The 22525-nt window shown below is 41.6% G+C and overlaps 1 protein-coding gene across 4 annotated transcripts in view; it reads left to right on the top strand.

The window, feature by feature from the left end:
- Nucleotides 1–963: 963 nt before the first annotated feature.
- The window catches only part of LOC121919156 (cytochrome P450 27C1), a 34312-nt gene continuing 12750 nt past the window's right edge, over nt 964–22525 (top strand). Inside the window, exons 1-5 of one of the 4 annotated variants that reach the window (XM_042445462.1) lie at nt 964–1375; nt 15061–15248; nt 18402–18601; nt 19878–20087; nt 21666–21829. In XM_042445462.1, coding sequence (XP_042301396.1) covers nt 995–1375; nt 15061–15248; nt 18402–18601; nt 19878–20087; nt 21666–21829 — 1143 coding nt within the window. In that variant the 5' untranslated portion in view covers nt 964–994. Of the gene's footprint in view, nt 1376–15057; nt 15249–18401; nt 18602–19877; nt 20088–21665; nt 21830–22525 lie in introns of all 4 variants that reach the window. The other 3 variants (XM_042445454.1, XM_042445480.1, XM_042445470.1) reach the window with 3 other exon arrangements.

The following is a 22525-nucleotide window of genomic DNA, read 5'->3' as shown; positions in this document are numbered from 1 at the left end:
CCAGAATGCATTGCGGTGGAGGCAATCCGTTCTCTTTGCCAGGATCGGTTTTGCAGTGGATTCCAGTCTTCTTTTAATAAATAAATAAATAAATAAATAATAATAATAATAATAATAATAATAATAACAATAAAATTTTATTTATATCCCACCTCTCCGAGCTATAGGCCACAATTTACACTGGATTAAAACAATGTGGTGAAGCAGTACATTTTATTTTGTCGACTTTTATTCTCTGCGGGATAGAAACATGATTCCAAGACATGATGTGACGTAGAGCCGAAATGGTGTGTGTGCAAAATGACCAATCTCAATGTACTAATGATTCATTCATGGACGTGTGAGAAACGCAATCATGACGTGATATGGTAAAGTCAGGATAATTGTGCAATGGCACGGCTGTGAGAAAATATCATAGAATCATAGAGTTGAAGAGACTGCAAAGGCCATCCAGTCCAACCCCCTGCCATGCAGGAAATCTCAACCAAAGCATCCCTGAGCGCTTTACTGTTGCATTAGCATTCATTGCCATGATTATTGCTGCATTGGCGCTGGTGTGACCATCTCCCTTGTCCAACACTCCAACCATACTACATCATGTATGGTACTAGAACATGCTGGCTCCATCTCCAGGGCTGTACACTGAATGGCAGCTCTTGATCAGCAGTACTAGCAGACCCATGGCCTTACTAAAGGGAGCCCCAAGAAAAAGCCCCCAAGCAGCACCCCTCCTTTGGCCCAGGAGAGAGGGCAAGAGCAGCCCAGACAGTTGCAAAAGCAGCGGAGAGAGAGGGGCATGGCTCTGGGGATGGATGTGTGAAGGAAACCAAACCCAGCCTGGGCTCCTCTCAGGCCACCCCCGCCTTCTTTGCCAGCCTTTCGGGGGAGGGAAGGCTTGTTTTTAAATAATGGTCTGTGTAAACTGATGCTGCTCCGGCAGGAAAGAGGCTGGAGGAGCCCAGAGGAGCCTGCTCTGAATGAAAGGCAGCCCTTGATGCGGGGAAAGCAGGGTTTTGTTCTTCCTCCACTTTGGAAGGGATCGATCACTATTATGTCTCTCCTCTCCAAAATCTGGAGCCTCGGTTGCAAGCAGGTGCTGGAGCTCCGGAGGATCGCTGCTGGCGTCCCTGGCTTCCTGAGGCTTCACCAGCTGCCCAGGAATCCTGGGGAGGACAAAGAAGAGGAGGAGGAAGAGGAGAAGAAGGAGGATGAGGAGGGGGCTCCTGGCCAGGGATCCCCCAAAGGCTTCTGCCCCCAGCGCCATCCCAGCCCCTCCAGGGCCAAAAGCCTCCAGGAAATGCCCGGACCCAGGACTTTCTCCAACTTGGTGGAGTTCTTCTGGAAGGATGGCTTTGGGCGCATTCATGAAATCCAGGTATCTTTCCACAGAGGGGAGTGGATGGGCAGCAAAGCAGCAGGAGGGACCTCTCCTCTTCCAGGACGGCCCCTCTCTTCAGGCTGCATCCACACTGGAGAATTAACCCGGTTTGGCACCACTTTAGCTGCCCTGGCTCAAGGGTAACTCCCAGAATCCCATAGCCTTGAGCCAGGGCAGTTAAAGCGGTGCCAAACTGGATTATTCCTGCAGTGTGTTTTGGACCAGCAGTGTAGAGAGGATCTTGTAGCACCTTTGAGACTAAACTGAAAGAAAGAAGTTGGCAGCATGAGCTTTCCTATAGACCTCAGTCTACTTCCTCAGATGCATTTGGTTACGTTTGTGGTTTATGGCCCAAGGGGACTTAATAGTGGACACTCCTCCCCAACTTCCCGCCCTCATGCCTTGACTGTGAGAAATGGAAAGCAGTGGTCCCCCCTTCACACACTTTCTAGAAAACGAGATGTCTTTCCTGCCCTTAAAGTTGTAATAAGATTGGAAGAGTGGCTTCGAATGAGACTAAGTAAGATTCCCCTCAGAAGGCCTTGGCTTTCCTTTCCCTAGACTTGGCATTTTCTTGAACTGCTTAACTTTGGAAATGGCATGGCTTTGGAGGTGGAGGGACTAATATAGCAGTCCGCACCAAGGGGGTGAAGATAGTTTCATGGTTGCTTCTTGATTTTATTCATGGGGTTTCTCTCCTGCCTTTCTCCCCAGATGGGATTCGAGGCAGCTGCTGATAAAATCTCGCCAGGATAATTTTGAGGGAGGAAAGGGAGGTGTGTGTTGTTGAAACTTCCTCACAACCCCTTTGACAGAACAGGAACCGGTTTGGAAAACTAGACAAGACAAGAAGGCTGGAGCAACCCTGGCTGTTCAAAAGAGTGGCTCTAGCGCCCGCCTCTCTGAGGGGAAGCTCCATAAAAGGTCCAACTCCCCAGGGAGAAGAGAGACCGATAGAGAGGGGTGCCTTATGCCGAAGCAAGGCTCCTCAGATGGGCTTTACTGCTCTTGCTTGGTCAAGAGTGCCCTCAGAAACTAGTCTTTGGCCAGATGGGCGAGAAAGGAAAACTCAACCAAACTTTGGGATAGGCCAGGACCAAAAACTTGACCAAACTTTCGGATAGGCGAGAAATGAAAAGTCGACCACACTTTTGGATAGGCGAGAACTAAAAAAATTGACCAAACTTTTAGATAGATGAGAACTAAAAAGTCGACCCAACGTTCCCTCTCCTTCTGCCATTCATGGATTGAAACCCTCATTTTGTTCCAAGAGAGACCATTTTGGAGCCCCACAGCTCCTCCAGAGCCCTGAGGAAACCTCTGCTGTCGCCTCTGTGCCCCTTGCCTTTCCTTTCCCCCTTCGCCTGGTCTAATTGGCGGGGCTTCCTTTGGACAGTCAGGGGAGAGGAGGAGGAGGAGGAGGGAGAGCTGCCGGCAGAAAGTTACACAACCAGCCCCTTCCTCCTCGTTGGTGGGAGGCGGGCACTTTGAAACACTCCTGGGTTTTAAGCAACCTTCCCCTCCCTGGCCTCTCCATTGAAACAGGAGCCCAGAGACTAGCCTTGCTAGTCTGGAGTATCCATCCAGTCTGCAAAGGCGTCCTGTAGCACCTTTGAGACCAACTGTGCAAAAGAAGTTGTGTTCTTTTGCTTCTGACTTCCCATAAGATTTATTAATAATTAAGTTTAATTATTTTCGTAGAACGTATGCCATCAGCAGGTTTAGCACACACACACACAGAGAATGCAGCTGAGAAAGTAGACAAAGATCCAAAACACACTGCCGAAATAATCCAGTTTGAGACTGCTTGAACTGCCCTGGCTCACTGCTAAGGAATTCTGGGGACTGAATACCTTCTCTGTCAGAGAGCTCTGGGTCCACAATAAACTATAACACTGAGCCAGGGCAGTTAAAGCAGTCTTGAACTAGATGATTTCTGCAGTGGGTTTTCGACCTTTGTCTACTTCCTCAGGTGCACTGTGTGCATGCGTGTGTGTGTGTGAGAGAGAAGGGGGGATGTTGGAGGAGCTCTCCAACCTTCATCCCAACAGTGCCTTTCATCCTACATTTTATCTCCTCTGGCCTCTCTTTTGCTCCTGACTTCCCATAAAATAGTGGCGAGGGAAGCTCCACCTAAAGATTGTGTTTCCCATTGAGAATGGTATTCAAGTGAATCCTTAAGATGGTGATCCCCATTTTTTTCTCTTTTTGGACAATAATCTTAGTGCCCCATGAGTATTTCTTGATAATAGGTCTACTGTAGCTTCAGAACAACCCATCTTGGTAGCTGCTCCCTTTCTGTCAAGGAAAGAGGAAAGGGGGTGAGAGCCCCCAAATGTTTAGGGACTGCTGACTTAAAAATTAATTATAGCACCATTCTAATTGGAAAACACTATCCTGAAGGCTGATGGTCCTTCTTGTGCACCAATACTTTGAATGAAGCCTGCCTGCTGCCCCCTTTTCTCTCCCTGCCTTCCCTGCCGCCTCCTTTCCCCCTCACTGCTCCCCTGGATCTTTCCACCACCCATTTTGGGAATCACTGTTTTAATAGAAGAATCTGGGGTATTCTTTGTCTCCCTCTCTCTTCCACACATACACACAAACACCAGCACCAGCTCCTTCCAGCTGGTTCCTTGGTGGCTAATTTTTCCACATCTGGTTCGAGGGCCTGTCCCTCCCCCATCCCATGTACACCATGGTTGCCATGGAAGGAGAGTGTTTTCACACTACACAGAATGCATTTGTACCCCCCCAAGGACCTGGTGCATTTGCCATCCGCTCTGTTGCTGGCACTGGCTGACTGCACTAATGTTTCACATCTGTTTGCTAAACCTTTCCTCACAGGGCCAATTGTTTTGTTCTGTGCATAGAGCTTATTAACTCTGTTAACTTTTGCAAGGCCAAGGGCTGCAACGGTTATATCATATATTCCAATTGTCCAAATTTGACAGGGACAGTCTGATGAATCCTCTATCATCCCACTTTTTCAGCTGCTTCATTAACATTTTTCAATTTCTTTCTCTTCTTCCCATGTTCCTTCTTAAGTTTCAGCTTATTTCAGTTACTGCAAACTGATGAATCCTCAATCATCCCACTTTTTCAGCTGCTTTATTAAAAATGTTCCTGTTTCTTTCTCTTCTTCCCACTTTCCTCCTTCATTCTCAGCTTACTTCAATTGCTGCAGACTGAGTTCTAAGGGCAAAAATAGCTTGCACTCAACTCAGCAGAAGGAAGAGGAGAGGAAGAGGCAGACTCTTGCCCTTCACAATATGCTCAGAAAAAAGCAAACTGCTGCAGCCTTTCCTAGTTTGGGTGTTCTCCATTAATACCTTTTAAAATCTTGACCACATTCTAATGCAGCTTGGCCACATGTGTCCCAGTTTTCATCTATGAATTGCTGGAGAATATCTTGCCAAGAAAACCCTGTGATAGGCTCCCCATATGTTGGAAATGACTTGAAGCCATTTTGTTGTTATTGCAACAAAAAATGTTATACACAGAGCCAGCATGATGTGGTTTGAGTGTTGAACTATGACTTTGGATACCAGGGTTTGATTCCCCGCTCGGCTATGGAAACCCACTGGATGACCTTGGGTGAGTCACACTCTCTAAGCCCCCAAAAACCCCATGAGAGGTTCCCTTTGGTCACTGTAAGTTGGATATGACTTAAAGGCACACAACAACATTATACACAACAAAAAAGGGAGAGAGATATGAGTGAGGGAGGTGGGCAAAAAAAAAGGCATCAAAAAGTTGTTCCGACTCCAGCTGCAAAATCCCTTCCCAATATTCATACACCGGCAGTATTGTATTGTAGGAGAGGATGCTGATGACTTGTTATCACCATGTCCAGTTTGAAATGTATCCAGTTTAGCAGTGTTCGCTCAACTTATTTTGCTGTATGAGATGAATCTGAAAATCCTTGGGTCCCATATGATAGATAGAGATGATAGATATGGATGGATGGAATCTCACCACATGCCAAGGAGCATAGTAGCTACTTTGAACCAGCCAAGTTACTTGGGTCTGTGAGGGAAAATACACAAGCCACTGGTGGTACAAATGAAATAATAATATTTGAAATAGCTATAAATTTGTGCCCTTTCATGTCACCCACAATCTGCTGCCAGAGATGGCTGCCTCACTCAGGCTAATAGGAGGAAAGGACTGTTATTTGTTGTGGGTTTTTATTTTTATTTTATTTTTTTTAAAAATGCATTGCTTTTAAATGCCTTGGAAAGATATGTATCCTAAAATTCAAGGTACTGTATAATTCATCATAATAACTGATAGGTTTGACTTAGGGTCGCCAGAAGTCAGAAAGGACATGAAGGCACACATCAACAGCAACTCCTTAATAACTTGACCATTAGGTGAGACTGTGAATTGACTTTGAAAAATACTAAGTACTGTAAATCATAGGTTCTGTAAATGTCAGGTAGCCATGGAGATGTTCATATCAATTTGCAAGTAAGCAATGATTTGCAGGTGATATGTTCTTGAAATGATCAGACTGGGGCTATCCTTGAAAGCAAAGATGATCAAGTTAGACTAATGTTCTTTGGCCGTGTAATGAGAAGGCATGGATCACTAGAAAAAAAATAATAATGTAGGAAAGGTTGAGGGTAGACGAAAGGGAGGAAGACCATAAACCAGATGGATAGACTCAATCAGGGGGATTATAGGCAAGGGCTTGCAGGATCTGGCCAAGGCAGTGGAAGATAGGGATTCTTGGAGATATCTCATCCACAGGGTCACCATGAGTTGGAACTGACTCGTGGGCAGCGAACCACCACCACAACAATATTATTATAAAGAGGGCACTTTCAGTTAAATTTATGGACTTATAGTGAAAATGTGGTGGTTTTATTTTAAGCAAGCTTTGTATAACAACAACATGCCTTTGAATTATGCAGCAGAAACAGAAAACCTAGTTCCACAAAGTGTACCACAGTATTCAAATGAATCAAGTTCACGTTGTAAACTTAATAAATTCTTATTGTAGAATCCTAGAAGAGATCACAAAGCCATCCAGTCCAACCCCCTGCCATATGGAAATATGCAATCAAAGCACTCCCAACAGATGGCAATCCAGCCTCTGTTTAAAGATCTCCTAAGAAGGAGACTCCATCACTCTCCAAGGCAGTGTTTCACTGTTGGATAGCTCTTACTATCAGGAAGTTTCTCCTAATGTTTGGGTGGAATCTCTTTTCCTGTAGCTTGCATCCATTGTTCCATGTCCCATTCTCTGGAGCAGCAGAAAACAAGTTTGCTCCATCCTCAATATGACACTCCTTCAAATACTTAAACAGGGCTATCATATCACCTCTTAACTTTCTCTTCTCCAGGCTAAACATATCCAGCTCCCTAAGTCTCTCCTGGTAGTGCATGATCTCCAGACCTTTCACTATTTTGGCCACCCTCCTCTGGACACCTTCCAGCTTGTCAATAGCCCTCTTCAATTGTGTCCAGAACTGGACATGATATTCCAAGTGAGGTCTGACTAAAGCAGAATGGAGTGGTACTATTACTTCCCTCAAACTAAACACTATACTCCTATTGGTGCAGCCTAGTATCATATTGGCTTTTTTTAGCTGCAGCATCACACTATTGACTCATGTTTTGTTTGTGGATTACTAACACTCCTAATCCCTGCTAACAATATCACCATCTTTTCTGGATTTAACTTTGTTTACATCATCTTCACTCAAAGGTCTAGACAGCACTGAAAAATCATGTAGGATCAGTGGTTGTAGCTTCTTGATTGGATGAGAAAAAAAAGATGAATTTGGATGTTAACAGAACATTCAAACTACTTCAATCTCTCTTTAAATCCTGCCCTCTTGCAGCTCAGTACTATCTTATGTGACAGAATCAGAGGAAATCTTCAGCAATGAGAGAGTGTGAAACACATCAGAAGATAATAAGCTATTATAGGTCAAGTCAACATCTTTTGAAACAGCCAGCCAGAATGCCACCACCTACATGATCCTTATAATCAACATTTACAGTACTGTACTGGCAAAACTTAGCAGCCAGTAATTCACAGGGAAAAAGGTATTGCCTGCCACTCCCTGATGTTTCAGCAATACAAATAATAATAATAATAAAAAAAATGCTGTTTTAAAAAGAGTGATTGTAATTATCACTATCCAGTGCTGGAGCCTTCCTTCCACTCCTAGGAACACACACACACACACACACACACACACAGAGAGAGAGAGAGAGAGAGAGAGAGAGAGAGAGAGAGAGAGAGAGAGATGCCTGCCTTGTCCCTGCCATGGAATGAGAAGTGGAAGATGGCAACAACAAAGTCCTTCTCTCTCAACATGCAAGGGTTGCTGGAGTCAAAACCAACATGTTCCTTATTCTCTCCTGTTCATCTTTCCATTACAGCGAGGCAGAGGGGAGGCAGTAGTCCTGTTGGGTTCTTGGCCCAGGAAGCTGGCCTTTCTTAGCCTGGCTTATTTACACACATGTTTTACTGTCTCCAGACAGCTTGTCCAAAAGCTTGTGGAACTGAACACCCATCACATACTAGCTTGCCTTGCCAACACTGGTAGACTGGACATTGGTTGTTAACGTCTTCAGAAGGACCCAGAAAGGGATTTTCAGGAGAGGCCAACCATCTCCATTTCAAAGAGGAAAGGAGGACTTGCTCCAAAGGAAAGGCACTTAAAAATCTCCCTAAGCAACCAAGCCTCCTGCTCTTCCCCGATTACATGCAATCACAAAAGAAGAGCCTAGGACTGAACCCTGCATCTCACAACAGACAAACATCTCCAAGAACTCTGGCTTTGATCCAGATATCCCAGCTTGTAAGTGTGAATCATAAGCTTCCCTGGAAGGTGCAGACAGAAGGGAAAATTGGTACAAAAATAAATACGTAACACAAATGCACTAGCAGAGGAGCTCTAAAACACTGGGGTGGGGTGGGGTAAGAATTAAAGTATACTCAGCAAATTTGATCAGAAGAACAGGACACACCTGAAGTGTATTCTACAATCAATGTTGAATCTATATTAGTACAGATATGAACAACTTCCCATTGTGATAGGTTTACCATACTGAACTGCCTCCTGATTCCATTTGAGGCCGGGGTACAACATGCCCATAACTACAATAATCCATTTGGCAGATTATCTACAACTATTTCTGTTCTGAAAAGGAAAAGGCTAGACTCACCATAAATCAACTTTTCACCATAGATGGATTTCTCCATCTTTGTGATTCTAATTTCCATGTCTAGATCTCCAGCCACCCTTTCACTCCAAATCCAATATATGATCTGCTTTATACCATGGTCCTAAAGTGAGTGTGTGTGTGTGTGTGTGTGTGTGTGTGTGTGTGAGAGAGAGAGAGAGAGAGAGAGAGTTGTTGTTTTATGTGGATTGGGTAGGTTTTTTTATCTGATTCAGAGGAGCTCTTTGGGCCTGAACAGACAGGCTGCACAACTTCTGGCCTCTTAGGACGTATGCATCATTTAAACAGCGTACCTCCAAGGTGACCTGAAGCAGCTTTATTTTGGCCTGTTTGTTTAGGCTCTTTGTTTACTTTGTATAGTCAGAAGTCAGATACAGTATATAATTTTTCCAGAGCAATATATGCTATTATAGTCCCAATCCATCCACCAGTCCATCAGGAGTTTTTTCTTCCATTTTTTGTATTCCCAAGCAGTGTATGTTAAGAGTCCCTGCTGTATTCATGCTTTGAAAATTTGGACATGTAATCCATCTCCTTACATTGGTTGTACAACATGATGAATAAGTAATGTTAAAGGGCAAGAAACTAATCAACTTTAACTAATACACTCAAAGGTTCTGCTTCAGCAAAATATGCCGGTAAGTAAAGTACACAGACTTTTAACAGTCTATTGAAAACCCCCAGGAAGTGGTAGTAAGCAAGCATGACTCATCTTTTCGTTTGGTTTTGTTTTTTGATTCTGGTTGTTGTTCAAACGACTTATGCAAACCATTATACTTATGCAACACTTCAAATGAATTAATAAAACTTTGTTATTATTTTAGAGAACACAATAAAAATTTAATCTGAAACTCCTTCGGGGCCACAAATACTTAAATGATGCAGTTTGATCCACAGAATGTTCCATGCATCACACCATATGGGAAAGGGGGAGGGAGCTGAGAGGTTTTACAATGAAGGTTCTGTTTGTCAGTAACTTGACTCCCACATTTAAGTCAGGCCATAACATCTAGGGTAGTACTGTGTTGGTTAAAAGGAAACATCTTTAATTCAGAAAGAGCTGTAGCTATAAAGCATGGAATAGGAAAGCAGAGCATTATTTCCCACCACCCCAAAAGCTGTAGCCCATAGCATTTGAATTGTTTTGTGCCACCAAGAGGGGAAACATAGATATTTTAAGGCAATGTGTTAATTACTAGAATAAAGATCAAGCACTTTTTATTCAAATAGACCTCATAGCCCTTTTACCATAAGGAACTGGTACACCAATTATGCCTTAAATCCATTCTGGAAAATCTGCTGAACAATCACTTTTGCCACTGTCTGTGTCCCAGATTGCCTATATTTTCTTTATGTATGTGTGTCTGCATTGTGTTTTCCAAAGAAAATTACAAAAGCAAATGAGATAGTAGTTTAGGAAATGATGCCATTCTATAATTTATGGTACTAAGTTTATTAATGGAATTAGCTGCCAAGATCCAACAGGATTGCTGACAGTGTTACTCTCTGCTAGTCTGACTGTACTAGTGGTCCAGGTCAAAGACTGCTTTGTCTTCTCCAGGTGTGCAAGACCGACCAGAGATGCCCAGGAATAGGTCCTCACCTGCTTATTGAATGGCTGTTGGCATATGCCTGGGCACAGTCTGAGGGTTTACCAGGGAAGAAGAAGCCAATCAGTGGCTGAGAAGGGAGGCAGAGCTCTACCTGGGAGCCTTTAGTTGTTCCTGTACATCTGGGACAAGAGTGTTGCGAAAGGAGGTGCTCAATGCCTCTTTTCACAATGGTATAAGCCACCCACAGGATTCTGGTCATAGTTTCCATTTAAATATTAGATACACCATATAGGAGAAACTGAAAGTGTGTCTTGCACAAATACATTACAAAATTGCAATGCTTTAATCTAAATACAGTTAGCAATTTACTATTTTCTATCAGTACTTGATGGATTATGTAGAATTAGGTTTTTAATGCTGTCTCTGCAGCCATACTCAAGCACATGACCTTGCACTGGCACCTAGCATCCACACTTTAGAGATAGCACAACAGTCTGATTGTTGGAGTGGCTTTGCTTAAAGGTGTTGCGACAAAGTGCAGTGGATGGCATTGTATCAGTGAGAACAGTAAGTTGGCAGGACTTCAAAGAACAGCACCCAAAGGGTCTTTTGGGCAACTAGCAATCTTTTATGACATTTGATGTTGCATTAGCTTTGGTGAGAAAAGCCATTATTTGCAGCACATTTGATACAAATGTGACTCAAGTACAGTAGTTTGGTTCCTTCATTGCTTTAAGTAGAACCCTGTTCGAAAGATACTCCCACTAGTAGAAATAGGGTGGACAGGATAGGGAAATTAATTCTTGATTCTTTTCCTTTCTTCTTGCAGTCCCCCTGTGCTGTCTGAAAGTCTGTTCTAACGGGTTGGGAAACCCTTTGGAACAAAAGAAGAGATAACACAAGGGCTGCTGCAAGGAGAAGACAAATTGGCAAAAATCTGCTTTCAGGCGCCTCAGTTAAATTAGAGTTCCTTTCACTAATGGAAGGAGTGCTTCTTTTCACAAGCTATAGTATTTCACTGCTAGGCATATTTATTTATTTACAGTAAATGGTTATCTCTCACCCTCTATCTGGAGATTTTAGGACAGCATACAATAAAACAGCACAATGAGTTTAAAACAATGGAGATATTAGAAGACTAAAAACATATCCAGCAATTTAAGAAATTAATAGAAGATGGATGAAAACCAGTTAAAATACTTTAAAATAATTTAAAACCATGCACATGATGCACACATGTGCATGGTTTTAAATTGTTCTAAAGTATTTTAACTAGTTTTCATCCATGTGCATCCATTCCAAAGGCCTTTGGAAATAACCATGTTTTCACTTGGCACTGAAATAACAATAATGTAGCTGTCAATCAGGCATCTAAAGGGAGGGTATTCTATGGCTGAGGTGCCACAGCAGAGAAGGATCTTCATGTCCTCTGACAATAAACCCTCTTGTCTGTGGGAATTGATAATACCAGCAGCAATCTTAGAATTCTCATCTTACATGAAAAAGCAGAATCCTTTAAAGAAAAATTAGATTTCATTGCTCAGTCAGTTTTGAAATAAAATGCTTCAGTAGTAATATAGTAAAACAGCATGGTGCTATATCAGTGTGGTTTAGTGGTTTGAGCATTGGATTAGGAATCTAAAGACCAGAGTTTGAATCCCCACTTGGTTGTGGAAACCCACTAGATGGCTTTGGGAAAGTCAAACTCTCTCAGCCTCAGAGGGAGGCAAAGGAAAAACCTCTCTAAATAAATCTTTCCAAGAAAACCCTGTGATAAGGTCATTTTGTTGCTGTTGCTGTTGTTGTTGTGTGCCTTCAAGTCATTTCTGATTTATGGCGACCCTAAGGCAAACTTATCATGGGGTTTTCTTGGCAAGATTTATTCAGAGAAGGTTTGTCATTGCCTTCCCCTGAGGCTGAGAGCATGTGACTTGCCCAGGATCACCCAATGGGTTTCATGGCCAAGCTGAGAATCGAACGCTAGTCTCCAGAGTCAGAGTCCAGTGCTCAAGCCACTATGCTATTCTGGCTCCTTTGGAAACAGCTTGAAAGCACACAACACAACATAACACAACCCACACAGACTATATTTTTGTAAAATTACATTCTAGGAAAGGCAAATGATTTCCCCCCTTTATTTCTCATACTAAATGTTTTTTTCAGCTAATCTTTCATAATTGTCTCACTGTTGTCTCCAGCTGGCATTCATAGATTAGTCAGTAGGGATATATTGCTATATGAGTAAGACTTTCCCCATCCAAAACTATGTAACATTCTGCAACATACTTAAAACAATAAATCTACTCTAAGGTCAGGGCATATAAGTGCATTAATTTGTCCTGGCAGTAGATCATATGCAGAATTGACTAAGAAATGGAACAATACACTATTATAGAAAAAAAGAAGAAGCTATGAAGAAATACCCCTGATGCATGCCAATCTCATTTGGATTCCTGTAACATCCTCTACATGGGGCTGCTTTTCGACAGTGTTTGGAAACTTCAGCAAGTACAAAATTCTGCAAGCTAAGTGCTTACTGGAGTTGGTTATATGGAAGAAATAACTACAATTTTGCAAAAGGTTTACTAGTTACTGGTTTGCTTCTAGGCATAGTTCAAAATGCTAATTCAGACTATCTGAAAGACTGTGATTGGATCTACGCTGCAGAATTAATGCAGTTTGACACCATTTTAACTGCTATAGCTCAGTGCTATAGAATTCTGGGATTTGTAACTTTGTGAAATATTTAGCCTTTTCTGTTAGAAAGCTCTGGGGCCACAACAAACTAGAAATCCCAGGATTCAATAGGATGGGGCCATGATAGTTAAAGCAGTGTCAAACTGCATTAATTCTGCTGTGTGGCAGCAGTCCATATCTCTCCACTGTAGCCTGTCTGATTTCAGAGATCCTCAGAGAAAAGCTTTCCCTGGATGCTGCTACCAGCACAGACCTATTTGGCGAGGACACATGAGAGGGCATTGTTCATGGCTGCTCCCAAGCCGTGGATCTCCTTCCAGCAGGAAGCTAGGCTTGTTCCCTCACTCTCCTCTGTCTATCAGAAGGCAAAGACTTAAAACAAAATTAGGCAGGGCTTTGGCTATTAACTGGTTGCGCAGAACAATCCTTTAATGTGGAACACTGTACTTTTATTCTCATTGTTACGTTTGAATGCTTTGAAATTTTTTAATTAATGTTTTCAATAGGATAGTTTTCTTTTAATTTGTTTATTTTTTGTTTTCTTCTTGGGTTTTTAAAAACTGGTTTTAATTTCAAATAGTTTAATTGCTTTTTAACTTACTTATGCTGTGAATTTTAAACTATGTCTATTTTAACTGTTGTCAGCCTCCTTAACTCCCAAACATGGGAAAGCCATGGGGCTGAACAGAAGTCTCCCCCTCCACATGCCACTCTCTGGAAATGACCTCACAGATCAGAGTAGGACCACTGTGGCACAGTGCCTCCTCTTTCCATTTGATGGAGTCATCAGATACAATGATAAATGGTATTGAAATCTATTGAGAGATTCAGGTGGATCAACAGGGTAACAATCACCATCGTTCACCTTTAACAAATGATCAGTCAGAAAAACCAAGGCTTGTCAGTATGATCCCCTGGCCTGAAACTATCCTGGGTTTCCTTTGTGCATCTTGGGAAATACATTTTTCCTGACTGTCTATGTCTTAGAACCAAGGCATCATCATGCTGAATTTCTACTTTAATGTACCTGATGGTTAGCATAAGATAGTGTACTGGATTATCTAAAACTTATTCTTCTGCCCCTCCAAACCCACAGTAGGTGCCGGTGTGAAAATCTTCATAGTCAATAACAGACACAATTTACAACAGAATCTCAGTCACAAAGAACAAGATGATATACACAGCTTTAAGTACAACCCTAATATTGTCATCAAAGTGGCTGACAAAGGAGGAGCTGTAGTCATCATGGACAAATCTGACTACATACAGGAAACTGAGGTGCAACTGTGAAACATTACATTTTTCAGAATCCTGCCTAACAATCTCACATCGGAATACTAGAAGGAATTACACAGGCTACTCATGGAATTTTCCATGGAGGGACAGAACCAAATCCTAGCTGATACACACCAGCAGCCTCAACAGGCACATTCTATCTATTACCCAAAATACATAATAGGGCAACCCTGAATGACCTATTGTCTCTAACACTGGAACACTAAGAGTTGGTACCTCTAAATATATGGACAATATCCTTAAACCATATGCCACCAACACTACCATCATGTGAAAGACACCATTCACAACCTTCCAGGGAACACTCAAGTTGTCAGGAACATCATTCCAGATGGGACTTTACCAGACCTAGCCACCACACACCATGGCCCCAATCTGCCTTGAAGCCAGCCAAAACAGGAGTGGTAAAGATCTGCTCCTTTTTCAGCCAGGGGAAAGGTGGCATTTTCCACCCTACCGCAGCCCCTTGGTGGCTGCGTAACCCTCCAGCAGCATGCTGCATGTAAATCCCATGCCACCGGGGGGTCGTGAAAGTCCAGGAAAGCTCATGCTATCAACTTCTTTCTTTGTAATCATTTTACTGGTGGAACCCAAAGAGTGCTCAGCAATAGCTCCTCTTCATTCTGGAGAGAAGTGACCAGTAGTCATATACAGTTCTATGATTCTATTATTCTTTCAGTTAGTCCCAAAGGTGCTACAAGGTCCCTTTACATATGTAAAGCAAAATATTAATGTTGTCTAGGAGTCTCGGCCTTATTAAAATGTAGAAGATTGTAGAATTTCTTTTCCCGTTATTTTGAGTTAAGCATTCCTAATGTTCATTACTTCTAAAGGCCTGTCCCTATCATCAGTGCAAATTAGAAAACATGCTTGTACAGATATATATGACAGTGAGAATGAATAATGTATTTGTTTACTTTTTGTTCATAGCAGAGGCACGTACAGGAATATGGAAAAATTTTCAAGTCACATTTTGGTCCCAAACTAGTTGTATCCATTGCAGATCGAGATATGGTGGCTCAGGTTCTCCGGGAAGAAGGCACTATGCCTCAACGGGCTGACATGGATTCTTGGCAGGAATACAGAGATTTACGAGGGAGAGCTACAGGACTTATATCTGCGTGAGTGCAGTGGAATTTTTGTCTTTGTGTTGCCCAACAATGCTACTATCTTGGTAATCCCCATACAAGAATCTGATGATGTATTTAAAACTGGTTTTGATTAATGTGTTTCTTTAAAGAATGTGCTAATATCATGACTGTATACCTATGGGATGAATGCTGCCAAATGCCCTTAGGAGAACATTCAGAATAATTACTGATGTAATGTACTTATTCAAAAGAAAGCCAATCCCTGTATGAGTCACAGGCATTCTTCTGCTTCCATGGGGGGGGGGGGGGGGGGGGGGTGTATAAACCTGAAGCAACTATGCATTTTATGAACTGGACTGTGCATTGGAAAAGTTCAGCAAAATTTGATTCCAAAGTGCAAATATTTTGATAATTAAACAAAATGCTTATTAATATTCTGAAATAAACAGCATTTAACGACAATTCTTCTTGACACTGAAACTGAGTTGTTTTGATTCCTCACCACTCACTAGAGCTTTAGTCAATTTACTTTTCACAGATTGGAGTGAATGAAATTATGTTCTTATCAAAAATAGACTGCATTTTCTGCTTCCCCCCCTGCATATATGAATTATGTTTCTAAACTGCTACTTTAGTATTCCAATTGCAACATGACAGTAGTGATCTTTCCAAACAACAATCCATGCTTTTTGTGGAGGAAGGGAGATTGGATGTAGTGAGGAACCTAAATGTGCCCTAACAGGTGATCTGATCTGAGACCCTACCTCACAGCTGTGTGGCATAAATCCCCACCTGTGGTGTTAATGTCTTGATTGTGCTATACAGACCATGTGTTGAATGGCAAAGTTGCATAGCTGAATGCACACCGAAATGTGCAGTTGAATGCCTAACGCAATGATGCCTCATACACAACTTTTCTTCCACAGCACTGAACTGAATGTTCCACTTTGGAAAAAAGATCCAACCACTTCCATAGGGGAACCTGTGCATGTGTAAGATTTCAGTCAATAATTCCAGTAACAATCCCAGTAGCAACACAAAAACACAACAGCCTGAAATATCAACAAGTAGCATAAAAATCAGGAGCAATAAGTGGAGACTAAAACACTGACTGGAATCTAATGATGCTTCCAGTGGTTCCTGCTGTCTTCCCAAGAAATGGCAATCCTCTCTGCACTTTTTTTTAAAAAAACAACCCTGTTGGAGAGTGCTGGAAAACCCCAAGGAGCAGGTTTTGGACACCACAGAGATCAGACATGTGTGGAAGATAGGAAGAAAACCCTAATTTTGGGGTGTTCAGTGCAAAAATAACGGGGATCTTGGTCAGAATTTAAAAGCCAGGGTAAACAAGAAGATCTTAATTGGTGCTGAAAAAGGAAGGGTCAGTATTCAGAGACACACTCAGGGATGATAGGACAATCTCTTTTCCTGGTTGCCTTCTGCAGCACTTCAGAAAGGTAAAGGGTTACTAATCTGAAGATTACACAATACTTTACTCCAAAATCCAAAACTTTTTGAACTACATACCTGTACTGTATTTGTGAGGCTGGAGAGATATATGGTTGGAGAGAGCTGCGAAGTTCTGTGAAATGATGGAAGGTCTGGATTTGTGCCAAACCCTATGCTTGGATTTCTGCCAATACACAGATCCTCAGTCTCTATCCAGCCTTGTTATGTCTCATTGTGTATATGCAAATACAAATATTCCAGAACTGAACAAAACAAAACAAAACAAAACAAAAAAGCCAATAAAAAACAAAAACAATGTTAAGGCTAAATATACTAGCCTTATGTGTGCAAAAGGAATCCTGGTCTCTGCAGAAACCTGGACATCCAAGTTCAAGGCTGAGTCCAGGAATACTCCCAGGTGGTGACACTGCATCATCAGGGGGAGTGTAACCCAATCTAATTTAGTGGAAAGGAGATATAGGGTTGGGTGTGATCTGCATACTGGTAGTAGTGACCTCTCCCAGTGGTTTTATAGTGGCCCAGTACATACCACCAATAAGTGGCATACCAGGGCCAATACTAGGGTTAGGGACTACACGGCAACCTCAGGGTCCCTAACCCTAGTACATACTGGCGCCATTACAATGGCGACATCCCGTGTACACGGGCACTGCCATTGTGACGTAAGTGCCATGAGGCATCCGCATGGCACCGCACATCGCTTATGTCACGAGTGCGCCAATGGCACACTTGCAACATCATTGCGGCACCACAGAAAGAACCCGGAAGTACTGGGTTCTTTTTGTTCCACAGTGATGGCATGCCATTTGGGGGCTGCACCGTACCTGCAGACCAAAAACGGGCACCGGCAGGACGCCGTTTCTTAGAGGTCTGTCCTGGGCCATAGATGTTGACTAAGATGGAGGACAGGACTGTGTTCTGAGGGACCCCAGTGCTACCTCCTCCTGTCCCTCCAGGAAGGAATTGAATCACTCTAAATGACTCCAAGTCCCATCCCAGCCAGACAGACCAGAAGGATCCTATGATCCATTGTACTGAAAGCCACCAGAAGTTCCAACAGAAGTATGAGAAGCACACTCCTCCTCTCTAGTTCCTAGTGAAAGGCCTAAGGCAACCAAAGCTATCTCTGTTCCATAACCATGCCTGAAAACAGGTTAAATTAGATCTAGATAATCTGTTTAATCCAGGAATCTGTGAAGTGGAGAGGATACAAGTTAAAGAACTAGGCATTTGGATTGTTCTTGGAAAGGGACAATTTAAATGGTTAGTATATTAATGTTTAAATGTATTAATGTGATATACTTATTTTCTTTTGTTCTCTCATTCAGTGGCGTTTGTAGTGAAGTTAGTTCTGATAGCATCACATGGGAAGAGGGCTTTATATTTCATTCTACCATGCATCTTTTTTCACATGTCTGCTGTCTGTTTGCAGAAGGGAACATAAAAGCAATAGTCCTCCCACCAAATGGGTATAATTTGAAGGTAGATTCACTCTACTTATTATATGGAATTATATCTTATTTTGGAAATTTCCATATATAATTATATTCAAGTATGTATTTGAATAAATAAGATATATAAATAAATCATTGATATCCAAATATTCTTCTTCCAGCAACAACTGTCAACTAAGAACACGTCCTAATAGGAACTGTGGTCTTAACCTTTTGACACACAATGCGATCTAGTTAATGTTTAATTTATTTCTTCCAGAGAAGGGGAACAGTGGCTAAAAATGAGGCGGGTGCTAAGACAAAAAATGGTGAGACCCAAAGATGTTGCCATTTTCTCTGGAGGAGTTAATGAAGTTATTATAGATTTAATTAAGAGAATCCACATTCTGAGAAGTCAAGAAGAAGATGGAGAAACAGTGACAAATGTCAACAGCCTTTTTTTCAAGTATTCAATGGAAGGTGAGATTTCTTAAAAAGGAATGGGTTTTAAAACCAGCTAGTGTGGCATAGCGGTTTGAGTGCTGGACTATGATTCTGGAGATCAGAGTTCAATTCCCCACTTGGGCATGAAACTCACCAGGATGCCTTGGGCAAGTCACATGCTCTCAGACATAGGGGAAGGCAATGACAAACCTTCTCTGAACAAGTCTTGCCAAGAATACCCCATGATAGGTTTGCCTTAGGGTCACCATAAGCTGAAAATGACTTCAAGGTACGTAACAACACCAACAAAATTGTGCTAATTATGGTTACTAAATGTGATGGTTATTGTGATTTTTGGATTAACAGGTATAAAATCCTAGTGATGATTCACACAAAGAATATGTTGCCATAATAGGCAATATTTTGATACACTTTTGGAGAAAGTGGATTGTGCAACAGTACATCATCATCACCATGACAATATTTTGATATGATTTTATTCAGTCGCACCAGTGGGCATACCCAGCTGGCATGCTTTCAATGGGAACTGTGTGCCTGTCCAGATATTGTTGTACTGCAACTCATCCTTTAGTTGTTCTCTATATTAATGTTGTCTGGATGGGTTAAGAGACACTGTGCATAACTATGCAACAATGTATTGTGATATGATATTTTGTGTTTGCATAATCTACCATGCTTTATTTTCTGCCATATTGCATTTGAAGAATGTGCATGTGGATGAAAGATTATCAGCATACATTCTAATCAGATGTATGTTGAGTTGGGACTTGTTTCAAGTTGCAAGTAGATGGTGTGGGCCAAGGAGGTAGAGCTCTTGGCTAGGTACCACCCCTCTTCTGCAGTGTCACCTGGTGTGAGCTGCACCCCACACACCACTAGTAACACCACTGCAGAGGATTACAACTTTAATGTAGGAATTTATACTTTTTCTGGGAAAGCAGGTTATTTCTGTACTGTAAAGACTCCAGCCCCACTTTGTTGGAGTATGTGACCCTTCAAACTGCTTAATTATAGGACTATGATTGCACTTTAACTGCCATGGTTGCATCCTTGGATGCAACTCATCCCTGGTTGCGGAGTCTAAATATTCCTCTCTAAACTGCAAATCGCAGGATTCCAAAGGATTCAGCCAGGGCAGTTAGAGTGCAACCATGGTGTTATAACTTTGTCACATATAAAGGGCCCTCTCAGAACTCACTGTAGCCTACTTTTGAATAAACAAATACAAGATTGCTATTTGACTTGCTTTGGAAAGGAACATAATAAATTCTGAGTTATTTTTCCTGTGCAGGTGTGGCAACTGTTCTGTATGAGTGCCGCTTGGGGTGTCTGGAAAGTGACATCCCTCAGAACACTGCTGAATACATTGAAGCACTGGAATTGATGTTCAGCAGTTTCAAAACTACCATGTATGCAGGAGCAATTCCCAAATGGCTTCGTCCAATTATACCAAAACCTTGGAGAGAATTCTGTAGGTCATGGGACGGACTCTTTAAATTCAGTAAGTTTTTAAAACAAAATATAATACCTGACTTATAAACAAAACAAAACAAAAATAATACTTTACTTATAATATAAAGTTTAACTATTTGAATGTGATTTGTTTTTCTTTCTCCAGCATGACACAAGAATCAGAAGAAGTCAGTCCATGTATGACTGATTATGGATTTCTTTAAGAAAATAATCTAATATGAAATCCTAGGTCTGTGTAGGAAAAGCTAAGGTTTGCGGTTTTTAACAAGGATGGGAATTGTGTGCCCCTTCTGATATTGTTGGATTACAATTTCCAGCAGCCTTAACCAGCATAACCAGTGGTGAGGAATGCTTGGAGCTGTAGTTCAACAGCATCTGGAGGGTAACACAATTCTCATACCAGGTTTATAACAACAGGAGATTTCTGACAATAAATGACTCATTTATTGACTCAGCAAATGACTTTGCTGTGAAAATGTGTATTGTATTGATACAACAACTGGTATATTACTTGAAGTGCTTGTTAACTGCTGAAAAAGTCAGGATTACATAATTGCACAAAGAATTGTTTGTCCATATTCCTAGTCTATAGTTTGCATCACTTGTTTTTGACACTGGAAAATATTGTGTTCTAATAATATACAGTTGCACCTCTATTTTCAAGGAGGACCTGTTCCAGACACCCCCCCCCCAGTAAAAATATAAAATTGCCAATATTCAAGACCCATTTGCTTTAATGGCAGTGCGTCCCTATGGGCACTTGCGGGCGCACACCTCATTTTCTCCCCCTCCATTTGCCACCTGCAAATGAGTGAGGGATGCGGGTTCTATGTCCACAGAAATGGAGGGACGACTGTAATACATAATCAGAAAGTAACATCACATTCTATCTCCATTTTCCATATTCAGACATAACATTCTGATAATCCATTTGCAGACAAGGACTAGCAACATGATGTGAAATGGGAACAAGAGCACTTGCATGCTCTCCTTCCTTCTTGCATACAGATTCCCTTCTCCAGTTCCAGGTTTCCTTTTTCCAGTGTTGCAAACTATGTCAGCACTGTAAATTTTCATTGGGCAAACTTTAATTAATTAAGATTAATCTCTGAATTATGATGTGAGATCATGATCTGAAATGGAAAGAATAAGAAATGAAGGAGGGTATATAAGAGGGGAATTGCGTAATACTTTCAGACTCCCTCGCTTTTAACACAGCGGTTTAGACTTAAATCCAATAGCCAAACCTGCTACTTCTTCTACAGTGTTATATACCTATCAGCAAGTTTAATGGCCATGCAATATGTTTTCTGCTCTGCAATTTGGTATATATCAGAGTAGAATGGATGCCATTCATGTGCCTCACCAAAAAGATCAATTTACTTATGTGGGTTAGGTCAGTTGTCTAATAAGCATTTGCATTAGGCTATTAGCATTTGAAGAAGTTTGGTATTACATAGAGAGGTGCATTTTTTTTTCTTTCAAAATGTGAAATCTGTATTGAATAGGGTATCCCATGTTGGTTTGTGGCCATCACATTACAAATGAGAAATAACAGCATGAGATGTGAAATATCAGTAATTAACTTCTCCTTTTCTCCACAAAGGTCAAATTCATGTTGACAACAAATTAAATGACATAAAATCCCATTTAGACCAAGGAGAAGAGATAAAAGGTGGACTTCTCACAACTCTGCTTCAAAGTAAAGAGCTCACGGTGGAAGAAATCTATGCCAACATGACAGAAATGCTTTTGGCTGGGGTTGATACAGTAAGTTCAGTGTTGCTGCTTTTAATATTAAGAGCAGGAGTAGTAATTTATTAGTATAATTGCTGGTTTTGGTCAATGGACAATCCCCTGAAGTGGGTTTGTGTTGGGGAAATCAAGAGGCTATTTTAGGTACATTTTGCTTCTTAAGTTTCAACAAACCATTACACTAAGATGAGGCCTGATATGCATTTCCCTGTTTTATGCCTCTTACCTCTTAGTTTGTGTTGGCTGAAATGAGAATGAGGGAACCCTATATGTATCTAAAATAGGGTTGCCAGTTTGGGACTATCTCATGCCCTGAGATTTCAGGGTCAAACCTTTAGACCTGGAGACCCCTTTGAAATGTCACAGGGGGGAGGCAGTCCCTGTATGGTGTCATTAAACCTGGTATATTCAAATAAAAATGACCAAGTTTTCTATGATTCTAACAGACACACCCACACCCTCCACTACCTCTTTAAGGAAATACTCTCACCTTGCCCTGAGATCTGGCAATCTAAACCCAAGATCTCCCTCCTCCTGCAAGTCAGAATCTGCCTCCAGATGTTGTTGAAATGCTAAGTCTGAGCAGCCCTAGCCAACAGAGACAGTGGTAAAGAGTACAGAGATTTCCAGTTAAACATTTGGAGGGCTACACTATTGCCACTTGCTCCATAAACAGTTAAATGGAAAGAAATGTCAGACTCTCACACTGGC

The sequence above is a fragment of the Sceloporus undulatus genome, chromosome 1 (genome assembly GCF_019175285.1).
Source record: "Sceloporus undulatus isolate JIND9_A2432 ecotype Alabama chromosome 1, SceUnd_v1.1, whole genome shotgun sequence".
NCBI lineage: Eukaryota > Metazoa > Chordata > Lepidosauria > Squamata > Phrynosomatidae > Sceloporus > Sceloporus undulatus.
The sequence above is the reverse complement of the archived record's forward strand: the minus strand, read 5'-3'. Positions and strand labels throughout refer to the sequence as shown.